The following is a 14,010-nucleotide window of genomic DNA, read 5'->3' as shown; positions in this document are numbered from 1 at the left end:
TCGTCGAGCAGTTCTAGTGTTAATTAGACGCTTTTCGAAGTTGATTACCATTGTTTCATCGTTTCGCAATACCGAGAATGCTCACCTCTCTCTAGGCAACCCGAACAAAGATGAAAGTTCGAGTTCAGCAGAATGCTTTTCTTCGCGATCGCGAGAGGAAGCAACGAGCCATGGCGAACCGGCGAGAAATTAATTCGCGAAGAAGGACCCTCTCTGAAAGATTTTCAGCAACCGTTTGTTTGTCTCCGCCGCGTAATAGACGTTCGCATTAAGGTCGTATAGCTATCGTCGCGTGCATTTCTCAAGTTCCCGCGGCGATTTCTTCGGGGTTCGCCTTGGCGCTAGCGAGCATTCAGTTGCTGCGAATCGATTAAAGCCCGAGGTGTACGTTCAAGCAAATCTCATTTTCGAGATGGATTCTGGCCGGGCCGCGCTTATCCATCGATCGACCACCCGGAAATCTGTCGCTCCGGAGAATATCGCGTCGATTGTATCGGCTTACAAAGCTGAATATTTCAAACACGAATCTCGAACGACGGTGAACCGACATTGCACCCGGAGAATATTACATCGCATACCGAGCGACCGATGCAATTCAATGTTTTGCCATGTGCGGAATATTTCTACGAGAATTACATCCTCTTCCCCCTCCCCTCGAATTTTATTAAGTATTTCCCTCTAAGTTTATAAAAGCAATTCTCAGTTTATAAAATCGTATAGATTAACAAGATCTAATAGCATTTTTATGTTCTTTTTATCGAGTAATTTTTTAATCGAAGAAAATTTTCCTTTGTTTCTAATTTTTGTAAAATCACGCACGAAAATGGCAATTTACTTGAAGATTCATCGTTCGACGATAACTTTTTCGAAAATGTGTAATACGAGCAATTATAAAAGCAATTCTCGGATATTCCATGTACAAGAAACCGTATAAATTAACAAGATCTAATAGCATTTTTCTTTTCTTTTTACCGAATAATTTTTTAGTCGAAGAAAATTTTCCTTTGATTCTAATTTTTGTAAAATGACACACAAAAATGGCAATCTGCTTAAACATTCATCGTTCGACGATAACTTTTTCGAAAATGCGTAATACAAGCAATTATAAAAGCAATTCTCTGATATTCCGTGTACAAGAAACCGTATAAATTAGTAAGATCTAATAGCATTTGTATTTTCTTTTTACCAAGTAATTTTTTAGTCGAAGAAAATTTTCCTTTGATTCTGATTTTTGTAAAATCACGCACGAAAATGGCAATTTGCTTAGATTCATCGTTCGACGATGACTTTTTCGAAAATGTGCAATAAAATGACTATAGAACGACAGTTTTTAAATAGCGAAACACAATTTCAACATTTAATATTTGCTTCTCGCTCGACCAAATGTTACTTCTTTCCGCTTGTTTAATTATTTACAGGGTCGTTGATCGATCCCATTCTGCCAGGGCGACGTTACAAATGAAAAGATGAAACGCGAGAATGAAACTGAGGTTTCTTCAACGGCGATGTTGCGGGTGGCTGTGAAACGATGCAATTTTGAACAGAGCGAAATGATGAACCGGAGAACAATAGGCGGTTCACACGGCGGTTTAAGTATTGCGTAGTACGAAGCCTCGCCCCGCGAAGTGGTTGGCATCCTTCTGAATGAACGCTCCGGCAAAAAGCACCGCGCGCTCACCGAAAGTGCGCACTCGGCTACGTGCAATTAACATAACTTACGCTAAATCGAAAGCATTTTAAACAGCCGTTCATTCCGAGCCACGGTTTCCCTGTTTCAAATACTCGAGAGGATACTTTTATATCGATGATAGGCCTTCAAAGCGAGGAGTGTGAAACCTTTTTTACTTGAATTAGAACAATAGTATGACAGAGAAGATCGAGTTTTTAGCAACGCTGTGTGTGTGTGTGTGCGCGTGCGTGTTGTGTTGTCTAGACTTTGGCTGAAAAGTCGCAGTAAGTTTTTTAATTCACAGTAAGTGTTTACCAACTTTGAAGATGTCCAACGAAAAATTCGTGCACGAGATTAATGCGATCAATTCGGTCATCGATGAAATGAAATAAACGTGTACAAATAGTGATAACGTTCTCGAGGCAAAAGGAAAGGAAAACGACAGGCGATTAACTCGTTGACCGCCGAACCACCCAGAAAATTCCACGGAGTCGAAGTATTGGGTTGTTCGGAAAGTTGTTTCGTTCATCGAAAGAATTCCGTTCTGCAAGGCTGTTTGAAAAGCACTCGACACAGTATTTTACCAAGAAAAAAAAGAACAGGACTTCTGCGAGCACAAGATATCAAAGCTGCCAGAAAAGTGTGATAAAGTTACGCGGAACGATGCGTCGTTGATTCTAAGCATTAAAAAATCGTCTTCGATTTTCTCGCGAAAGAACGGGACAACTTTCCGAAACAGCTCGGTAATTTAGCTAATGAGACCGAAACCGACTTCGTTACATCCTACAAGTTCGAACGATATTCGATCCGAGCAAGCAACTTCGTTGTTAAAAAAAAATTACTCGACTGGTCCGGTCGCAATGATCAAAATGAACCGTCCACGATGATTCGCGCATGCGTTACGGGTTAGTTAATTTTTCGAATACTCACGTCCCAGCAATCTAGGTAGTGACGAATCCTAGACGAGGACTCCTCCATCCTTCGCGCTATCACCGAACGTATCTGCGAAGTCAGTCGAGTCTTCTTCTCTTCATGCTCTGCGAACGTATGCTATATCGTACTGGCACATTTATCGGTGAACAGCTAGCGTACATTGTTTATTTGAAACCGCTGTCGAACCGCGCGAGCTACGCTATCATCGATTTCCACTATTTCGCGGCGCGATCACTTTCTCTCGACGATCATTCTTCGAACTGTCTCGTTCGCCTGTCTCTCTTCTAGAAATAACACGCGACGAGATAAAGACCCGTTCCCTCGTGGGTTCCTTGGATTCGACGGCGAACCGAACCTTAAAGTCTACCCGACACGGACAAAAGGTGCTCTCCTATTGACTTTTCGGTCGCTTCGAGGCCCAAGGTTCCTTTATACCGAGGCAAAAGTTCTCTTCGCGGCGAATAGTTCGTCGGAACTAACGTTCCAGACGATTCGAGGCCTACCAGCATTCGGACGCTTACGAAATGGTCGCGCCGCTAAACAATAACTATTCACGTCCTAATTGCTGTTATCAAGTTCACACCAGATACATGGCCACGCAATAACGTAGTTACTCCTTCCAATGCTCCCCCGCTTTGTAGCTGACAGTCCAGGTCACGCCGTATTTCTACCCCGCCCCCTATTTCCATCATTCCCTTTTCTCCGCGTTAATTGCGGAACACGACCGGCGATAGCCTCGATCCCATGGAAATACCCCATATTCCCGGATAATTAAGTGCTCCCGGTATTAACATCTTCCTTGACCGTTCGCACGACGCGGAACACCGTCGAACGATTGTTAATCCCGAGATCGTCCGTAACGCTTATTGTCTACCATTGCAACGGATTTTAAAGACCGCGCGTTACATATTATTGAACCGTCGATCTTTGTACGATGTGAAAATTGTTTTGTGAGAAACGGTAGTTAAATGTATTGGTTTTTTTTTCTTTTTTTTTTAATAAGTCGGACTCGATTTGATAATATTCTTACATTCTTCTAATGCCTTTCAAAATAAATGCAAAGAATTCACGATTTCTGTATATTGTTCATCGATTTTATCGACACTTTGCACTCGAGTGGTGACTCAGAGGCACCACTCAAATTTGTTACATCACGTTCTAAGATAATTTTTGTGTTAACAAAGTTTAGATTTAGAAAATTGTTAAGAGTGTAACCGTTGCGCGTGTCCCAAGTGTCAATTTCGTGTGCATAAAATGTATTTTATCGTATAAAATAAAAATACTATAAGTGAGAAAGATGATTTTATATTTACAGTTAAAATAGCTTCGAGTGCGAAGGGTTAATCGTCAAGAAGTCTGAAAGTACCGAAGTAGAATTCTCGTGTGTCTGACTTGTGCAATCGTATTCTACTTGCGCGATAGTTGGGCATTAAACTGAAACATGTCACGAGAACGATGACAGTTAATTATTTTGACTAATTGTAACGAGATGCATCCGTATAATATATAGAATAATTATCTTGTATCTTTGTGCAAATTTCTATTTTTGTAACTTATTTTGTAGAAATCGAAATAGGAAAGGGATTTTTGTTATCAGTCAGAAAAATGCGTATAATAAAAATAAAAAATCGATTAATCTCTGAGAATGTACACTTACCCATTAACGAGTAAAGATCTGCGGTTCAATAATTATGTACAAATGTAACGTGCGTTTGGTGGATCTTGAAATAGAATGGGTTTGGCTTGGTCAGACAAACGTGACACGGGGTACACTGTCGAACAGTATAATTAATTAGTTGAACAGTATAATTAATGTTATCGATCGATGTTCAGCAGTGTTACGTTTAACAGTGGAATTGCTCAAAAACTCTTGAAAGCTTCAAAACGATTGAAAGTTAAAAGTATGGTGCGAGGTGCGAGCTTTTGAGATTGTCTTCTTTTATATAAAATAGAATAGTTTCCAATAATAATTACGAAACGCTATACACTGTGATTTATGTGATTTATGTACTCCTCATTATTATTGAAATATTTCATTCAACTATCCACAAAGTGTTCTCGCAAATACGGCGAAAAATGTAATGCACATTTCGTAACTATTTCGGCTCGACTGCACTTAATAATCAAATTATTTAACAATCAGTCTACGTAGATAACAATTAACTATCCGTCCGTGTTATTTCTGCCAGAATTAAGCGGAAGTAATTTCACTGTTTCCGTAAACTCGAGCATGGAAACACGAATTCGCTCACGAAGTCTGCGTAGTTCAGCACTTCCGTAGTTCACTCATGATTTTCAGCGTTCAGAAATAGACGCGATCCGAAACAATTCAACCGAAACGTCCCATTTCCGAGGCCGAGTCGTCGTCGAGAGAGAGAGAAAGAGTGAAACCGCCGAGGAATACGGTTCCGAAGACCTAATCCAGGGTCGGCTTCGAATCGAGGAGGACGCCGGATCGACTTGGAACGTTCCACTCGCGGCGATCCTCGGCTCGAGGAGGATATAATTCGGGGTCGGGCGAGAACGCGCGGGCGGTTACAATCGTCGAGCACAAGCCGATCTTCGGCACGGGAAAAGAACGGCGCAATTAAGATTAATCGGAGGCCCGGATAAAGATCGGCGGCTGGGTACGCGCACTCGAGCGCGGATGGGCACACTTCGCCGGGAGAGGATCCCGATAAATTGAACGGCGCGCGGCGGCGGGAGAAAGTAACGAGCGCATCGATCGTGATTAGAATCCGTCGGTGAGGACATATCGGGGATGGTTAACGTTAACCGTCAGCTGTTGACCTTGTCCGTAGCAGGCTTTCGTCTTCCCGCGGCGGAGGGTTTGGTGCGCGCCCCCTCGCTGCGCGAACTTTTATATCTCATTATTTTTAATCGACTCCGCGGAAAGCAATTCGCCGGGCCCCTTTGTTCAGCCCCGGGGACATTATTCGCGCGTCGGATCGTGTTTTCAAACAACTATCTCGCCCACGCGCTCTCGCGCTCGCCCCCAAACAATTTTTATTTATAAACCGCCGGATCGGCCGCCACCTACTTTCCGTGACGGCGCGAGTCGTTGTTAACAGTTCGGATAATAATAGGAAATCGGTGTGGCGGAGAGTGTACCAGTCTCGCTTCACCCTTCGCGGCAAAGTCAACCGTTTAAATGTCAGCCGACCGACCGTGACAGCGGTTCACTGGTCGCTGTACGCGCACCCGACACCCTTTACGGTCTTACGTAAACCCGGACGGACCCGGCCGTGCTGCGTGTCCCCGCGAAAACCGTGTCAGTGTAACCCGCACCGAGAGACCCACGTGAAATTTCCAACCCCTACTACACCACGTTCACGAGCATCGTCGAGTGAGGTTGCATCACGAGACCGTTCCGCGGAATAAACAGAAACGACCGTGGGCGCCGACAGCGGGACGGGGGAGGACGAATGCAAATTCGTCGCGGTCCGGAGAAATCGGCCATGGACGAATCGCTCGTCGGGCAAACATTCGGGCAACAAAAAAAAAGGAAAAGGCGCGTGACATAATCCTCGCACACCCGGGCGAGAATTCATCCGCGCGAGCAGAATTAATCGGCGCCGAAGCCGTCTGCCCCGTCGAACCAGAGTCTTCGAAAAAGCACGAGATTCGTAAACGCGGAAGCGTCGTAGCGATCCAAGCCTCTCCGATTCACTGTACAACGCACTTCGTCGTTTCCCGTGCTCTGTCAAACTCTCCTCGGCGTCGCAACATCTGTTCTCCTCGGAATCCGAACGCGAACCTCGCATCGAACCCGATCGTCTGTTCCGCAGCGATCGCTGGGAATCGTTCGTTCCGTGTCGGAACGGAAATCTAACGATCGCGAGTCGTCAAGGACACGAGAATCTATGCACGTTAAAGGCGCGGACCATCGCGCTGGCAACCAGCGGACAGAATCGACGCGCGTACGAGGCTTTCGGATTTACTTGGACGATCGCGAAACGGAATTTTCGGGCCTCGCTCGCCGACGTGTCCGAGCCATTACGTAACCGACGTACCGACAATGTCGTTCAACCGCCGCGCCGCGAACGTCCCGGACGGCAGTCAGCCCTCGAAAGGAGGATCGCACCATGACCACGCACCTGATTATTCCTCGTGACGCAATCGGGCAGCACGTCGTCGACGGGAATTCGGCTTGGCCGGTGGTCGATCAGCTGTGGCTGGTACCGCTGCTCGCGCTGCCATTGGAGAACTTGGTGAACGGCGTGCCAAGGTCAGAGCACGCACTGTCACTGCTGGTTTTCAGGGTCACAGCCACGGACTATACGGACGCGTGGCGGATGTGGCGGAGAGAAAGAGAGAGAGAGAGAAAGAGAGAGAGAGAGCGGGTCCGGCACGAGTTAGCACACCGTTGGAATCAGGATTACCGTGTCCCGTCGTCGTCGTTGTCGCACACAATCCGAAATCCCGCCGAGCTGTGCCGATGGAGAAGCATCGATGATCGGAGCCGAGAACCGGAGGGACAGAGAGGAACAGACGCCAGCGACGAGGCGGGACGAGAGACGGGACGAGACGGGACGAGACGAGACGAGAGATGTGTGACGTGACGAAACGAGATGAGACGGACGGACGGACGTACAGACAGTGGAAACGATCCGTGCCCGGGCAGCCAGCCAGCCAGCCAGCCTGCCTGCCTGCTTATGGAAGAGCTTTTCTACTTGCAGCACCCCCAGTCGACCCTGTCGAGCCTCGAACTCAACGGATCGATCGATATTACTGCTCCTGCGAGCTGCGTCCTACCCTAAACCTTGTGTCTCTCTAGGGTCACTTTCTCGGTGTACATGTACCAACACTGTTTCCGGTTTTTCCACCGTGGCCACAGCCAACTCGCACGACACAGCCTAAACGCGACTCGTTATTTAACCCCTGTGTTCACGCTCTGCCACCTGAGCACACCTTGTTAAAAACGGTCGCAAAACTAGCCGGATACCTTTTGGGGCCTTTTTAAATATTAACTTTCTCCGGGCCCAAAGCGTTCCGTACCTTTTATCTCGGAACTTGGCCCGTCGTTTATGCGGAGAAATTATGATCTCGCGTGTTATACTGTTATTGTTTTATTCGTGTTTCGACGAATTTTTGCTCGGCCATGAGATTGAAAGTGTACAGGGTAAATCGTCGACTGTGTTGTCAATTTTCTATAGATTGGACAATGGATACTTTGTTAAGTTGGTCGGTTTCAATTTTCTAAATTGTGGATGCTTTCTGTTGCGTTCTCGTACGGCGTCAACTGTTGCGTGGAAAAACGTGATGTTTTACACTGTCAAGTTTCAACCCTTGGGTCAAGTATTAGTCTAAACAAATATTCGCGTTCCTGTTGCCTGGAAATTGTAAAATTATCAGGAAGAAGAGGAAGAAGAATACATGATGTTATACGTTTCTCCTTAATTCGCGCTCAGATTGCGCACTAATGGACAATTTGGGAAGAGGGGATACGATTATTCCAGTCTCGCGGCTCGTTCTTATAGTTGTTGACAATCGGCAACTATAACAACGAGCCGCACGGAGTCTCGAATAATCGTATCTCCACTTCCCAAATTGTGTATTTTTGTGTATAAGTTGAGCGTCGATTAGGGAGAATTTACTGTACAGTGACGTCTCCCTAACTGACGCTCAGATTCTGCAGGAAAATGGACAATTTTATATACAATTGTATTTTAAAATTTATACAATACGAATTTTTACATTACACATTTTATTTTTACATTTTTTTTTACAATAAAATACGAAAATTTTATACAATACGAATTGTCAACAATTCTAAAAACGAGCTGCAAGGCTCGAACAATCGTATCTCCTCTTCTCAAATTGTCCATTTCTGGGCGCAATCTGAGCGTCAATTAGGGAGACATTACTGTACTCGCGTTTATTGCGTGCGTGTTCGGTAATTATGCGTTGTGTTTGGTCTAGTTATGCATCTTGGAAAAGAAAGGTACTTGGAGCATTATCGATAGAATCATTGAACTGTGAATTATGATTTAAATTCAATGGATTACGATTCCATCTACGATTTTCTACGAATTATGCTTTGGTTCCGGTTTATGTATGCACCAAAAAAAAAATATTTGTAGCGTTACTAATAGAATTTACGAGCTGATTTTACCGTGTACAGTAATGTCTCTCTAATTGACGCCCAAATTGTGCAGAAAAATGGACAATTTGAGAAGAGGAGACACGATTGCGGTTCATTTTTATAGTCGCGAATTGTCAACAACTATAAAAACGAGCTGCAAAACTCGAACAATCGTATCTCCTCTTCCAAAATTGTCCATTTTTCTGCACAATTCGAGCGTCAGTTACGGAGACATTACTGTAATTCCCTTGCTTCGACCAGAAGAGAATGCCTGACTCGTTTCTCCGTTTATTATACCATTGTTCATGCGTATGACTATTTTCCCTCACCATTCGCTCCGTGATTCTTGCATGTTCTTTTCATATTTTCTGTCGACGTCCAGCAACTTATCTGTCCGCGTTCTCCTTTCGTTCATCATTAGGAACCTACATAAGTATAGTCGTCGTCGTCGTCGTCGTCGTCGTCGTCGTGACGCAAGAATAGAATTCTTCATTCCATGCATCAAAGGACGAACAAAAAAATGGAGAACATCTTGCAGTGACGTCGGCGACTGCGTTCATGCGAAGCAGGAGGAATGTTTCATGCCGGAGGCTGTTTTAAATTCCTTTCCGGGAGATTGAAATCAAATTTCTCGTGTCCGTTTGGACTCTTCGAAGATGGAATGTGGATCATTTTTAGTCCGGGTAATCGGAAGTTTTCTCGAATTTCTCAGTTTTCGGCTTTCGACGGTCGACGATCTGTCGCGTTCAGAAAGACGATGGATGCGTTTTTTAATCTACCAAAAGATGAATGTAGTCTCAAAGAAGTCGCCGAAACGGAATTCGCACGCTATACGAGCGTTATAGAAAAGTAAAAATGCTGTGTCTATCTTTTTTATTGAAAACTTAAGTTCTTACAATTTGATACACATAAGATGTGTATAATGTAATGTACGTTGCAAGATTCTAAGCAACGTTATCCCTCGTATGGACATAAAAATATATTTCTCGAACTGTAGCTCTAACAATTGAGCCGTTTATTTTGAAAGTGGCATAAGTCACTTTTTCAAAAAAATCGAGTTAATGGTAACACTAATTACAATTGAACGGTATCTTTCCATTAAAAAAAAAAGAGTGACTTATGCCACTTTCAAAATAAACGACTCAATTAGAGCTCATCGAATCAGTAGAAAAAAAATTAATTAAATGGAAAAATGTATTACTACTGTGAACAACAAAATCGAATCTGTAGAAAAAAAGACGAAAAAATGTATTACTACTGTGAATAACGAAAGTGTTCCAACTACAGGTTATTAGTAACTACCGTCGGTAAGATTGCATTAGCGTCGCATTAAGCTGAAGGAAATCGCGTTTATTATAAAAGCAGATTATAAATGTTTTATTCTTCCTTAAGAAAGGTTCTTCATCTTTTATTCAAATTCCAGACCAATATGATTATCTCGGAGCCGGTTTCCGATGAATTCTACGAGAATTTAATGCAAGGAATTATAGTCGACGATGGTTCGGGCTATCGATCCAGGGGAGCGTGTTTCAAATTCTATTCAATGATCGATTCAATCTTTATATGGAAAATTATTCAACCACTGTCAAATTACCAAAAGTAATTTCCATGGCCCAGATAACGCTCGCTGCCGGTCGGCCGACATGAATCGAAACAGTCACGCGAGTGTTATTGCGGGACGAGCAAGAATCCATGTTCTTACGCCAGTATTGTGCAAGGAATCGCATTGTTTCGCAGCCGATGTCATCCAGTGTTGTACATCAGAACCGTGTTCTTCTGTTTGACGCGCAACCACGATAGCTACCCATTTGCTATCATCGGAATCATGCAACCAGACAGTACGTGATGCAGCAGAATCCTGATTTTCTAGATCGCTCGAAGCAGAATACACAATATACTATACACAATTATAGTAATTATATATATTATAGTAATAACTATATATATTATTACTATATATATTATATTACATACTATACACAATTATACTATTTAATTTGTTTATTTTGATGGACTCTTTCTTTCTCACGACACCCTTTTGAATCGGATATCCAGTTTTCTTTTCATTTTCATCGGTTAGTTCGTGTTCGTTACTAGGAGTCTTTAATTTCAAAATTAACATTCTGAAAGAAACAATTTTGGCGAATTTAAAATTAGTAGACATAACGTAGATATATTGTTCTTTGATCAGTGTTTCGATAATCGACGTTCTACGGTGTTTGCGATCGAACGATTATTAAATGTGTCTATAAATTATTGATTCCTCTGCACCAACGAATTTGTCCTATAAACGGAGGTAAAGGGTCATGTTTCTTTAATACCGTTGGCCATTGTCCTCCAATAAAGCCGTTCGTGTCAAGGGTAGTATCGAAGTATGCTGCTCAAAGCATAATACTCATTGGCATATATGATCTATACGGTGTTTCGCCTAAAACGGGTCACCGATTATATTCTACAGCTGCAATACTACCAGGTTATTATACATATACACAGGTTGGTCCGCTAAGAGTTAGCTCTTGAATATTTCTGTTATTGTTGGAAACGCGAAGAAACTTTGTGACGTAAATATTTCAGCATAAAGAGATCTATAATTTGATGGTAACAATTCTCTTGCAGCTGGAGACGTTTCGAAGAATTTAAGAGCACCTTCGTCTTTTTAGAACCACGTTTTTTCATATATTAGTCGAAGCAGCTTCGTTGACTGAAATACTTCTATCAATAAAGTTGCTTTATATCTCCAAAAATGAGAGAAATGTTCAAGAGCTAATTCTTTCTAGACTACCCTATATATACATACATGTAGCGGGAGTTTGTTTTTAAGAGAAATCGAAGACGGATAGCTGTGTACAGTAATGTCTCTCTAATTGACTCAGATTGCTTAGATTGTCCATAAAAATGGACAATTTAGGAAGAGGAGATATGATCCTTGCGGTTCATTTTTATAGTTACGAATTGTCAACAACTATAAAAACGAGCTGCAAGGCTCGAATAATCGTATCTCCTCTTTCCAAATTGTCCATTTTTGTGCACAATCTGAGCGTCAGTTAGGGAGACATTACTATATGAGCCGTTTATTTTGAAAGTGGCATAAGTCACTTTACCGTAATGAAAAGTGGTGATTTTTTAATGTTTATACGAAATTATTTGTACTGAGAAAAATATCAGTATCCTAACAAATACAAGTAAATCTTCTCGAAAGTTAGCATCCATATTTTTAAACGTGTTAGAACGCAAATCCTTAAATATATCGACTTAAAAACAAAGTGACTTATGCCACTGTCAAAATAAACGGCTCATACGTGGGAATAATTTTAGCGGCGAATTGCAGCATAGATGAACAAAGATAAACAGTATGGCACTCTTTTTGCTTAAAGTACGATAAAGCTGCAACATGAAATGGCGAATCTACTTTTTATAGGACATTGTAAAAAGGAGACTTCCCTTTATAAAGATATACCAAAAGTGTTACGCGGAAAAGGATTTGTTAAATTTATCACAGCCGTTTGTGGATTTGTAAAATTTGAGAAACAGCTCAATTTTATAATAAAAGAAGAATTCGAAATTAATTTGGCAATAGACAAAATGTTGTAATATTTGTGTACGCGTAGTTGAACAAGTTTAAGAACCATTAAATTAATCCATCATAATTTAAACCATAAAAATGTCTCCCTAACTGACGCTCAGATTGTGCACAAAAATGGACAATATGCTCAACAAGCTCATTTTTATAGTTGTTGACAATTCGTGACTATAAAAATGAACCGCTCCTTCCAAATTGTCCATTTCTGTGCACAATCTGTGCGTCAGTTAGGGAGACATTACTGTACTTCGGTTTCGGTCAACTTATGATAGGATCATCGGCTCAGCCTCTCAAACGTAGACCAGTTTAATTAGGTGGCCTGCTTTAAGTGTAAAAGCCTGTATATCGAGTAGTTCTTGGAGAAGTAACGAGATATCTTTTTTTATCGGTACGATCAGTCGGGGACAAATGTATCGCCCACATGCTTTTATGATATTCAATCGCGCGACCGACGGCGACCGATAACGTCTTTAAAATAAGAAAGCAAAGAACGGCGCGTCAAGTCGTCCGTTTTACGTCAGTGTGTAGAAGACGTTTCAGAGAATTCTCTTCTTTGACCGCGTTACGTTGCGATTTCATGGCGATGTTCTCTCCGCGATTTCGTTCCACGCGGGCGCTCACCTATGAAAACCGTTGTCGCTGCATGCCTACGCTTTTCGCTCGAAATAGACAAATCGAAAAATAGAAGAATTGATCGAATGTTCAGTTTATAATCTGCACGAATCAATTTCACTTTAACGGACAACGATTCCACGTGCTGGCGGCGGCCTTACGCGAGTCACACGGTAAACACGGAACTCGAAAGTTTACCACCGCCAACATCGATGACGCGAGTTCGCAACGAAAATAGTTCGCTAAAAAATTGCGATCACCGAATATCGAGATCTACAAAGCACACTTTTAAATTTTCGTTACAGGCTCAGATAAAAAAGTTGACGTGCGAGAGTTCTTTTTATTTTCTTTTGTCATTCCAAGCAATAGCAAAATTTTTAAAATAGCATTCTAATTATGGTCTAGTAGATTGATCGCTCTAACGTCTAAAAAAAGATTCAAGTCGTTCGGTTCAGTTTTAAAAAAGTTATTGCGTTTTGAAAAGCCTTCTAATATTAACGGGAGTCACTGTATATATCATTTTGTAGAGTAAAGATTAAACTAATATTACTTTTGGATTAAACAGCTCGCGTAGGGTACATAAATTATGCATGTAAAATACATATAAATATACATACGTATAAAATACATATAAATATACATACATATAAAATACATATAAATATACATACATATAAAATACATATAAATATACATACATATAAAATACATATAAATTATACATATAATATATATAACAAGATTTTTCAGTTTTGCGACAACAGCTTCATTGCAGTTAATAAAAATAACTGAAGATATAAAGGAGCACCTTGAATTTCAGTTATCCGATATCTCGATGGAACAGTTCCATTGTGAAGCTGTCCAAAGAAAAAGGTAATCTGCATTCTTTGAACGCACCGGGTAGAAAATTCTAAGCTCGGTGCTCAGTTCTATGAAGAATATTAGATTTCAATTTCTCGCGTGTTCTCCGAGGCCTCGAGAGGAAGTCAGAATTCAGTTTAACGAACACGGTTTCCATTATTTTGGAGATGTCGCTATACGATCGTACAAGTCCTGGAATGCTCCCAACCGGCTTTCACAATTTAGTATTCATCAGCATCTCCCCGGAGACTCTGCATCTATCCCGTAACC

General features: G+C 41.9%; 1 protein-coding gene across 1 annotated transcript in view; it reads right to left on the bottom strand.

Annotated features, from left to right (window-relative positions):
• The window catches only part of LOC117223010 (sodium- and chloride-dependent glycine transporter 1), a 33,518-nt gene extending 26,241 nt beyond the window's left edge, over positions 1–7,277 (bottom strand). Inside the window, exons 1-2 of the mRNA XM_033475093.2 lie at positions 6,700–7,277; positions 2,600–2,706 (exon numbers count right to left, since the gene is read on the bottom strand). Of these exons, the coding sequence (XP_033330984.1) occupies positions 2,600–2,647 (48 nt within the window). The 5' untranslated portion in view covers positions 2,648–2,706; positions 6,700–7,277. The remainder of the gene's footprint in view (positions 1–2,599; positions 2,707–6,699) is intronic.
• Between the last annotated feature and the right edge of the window lie 6,733 nt (positions 7,278–14,010).

This window comes from Megalopta genalis, chromosome 4, assembly GCF_051020955.1.
Source record: "Megalopta genalis isolate 19385.01 chromosome 4, iyMegGena1_principal, whole genome shotgun sequence".
NCBI lineage: Eukaryota > Metazoa > Arthropoda > Insecta > Hymenoptera > Halictidae > Megalopta > Megalopta genalis.
The sequence above is the reverse complement of the archived record's forward strand: the minus strand, read 5'-3'. Positions and strand labels throughout refer to the sequence as shown.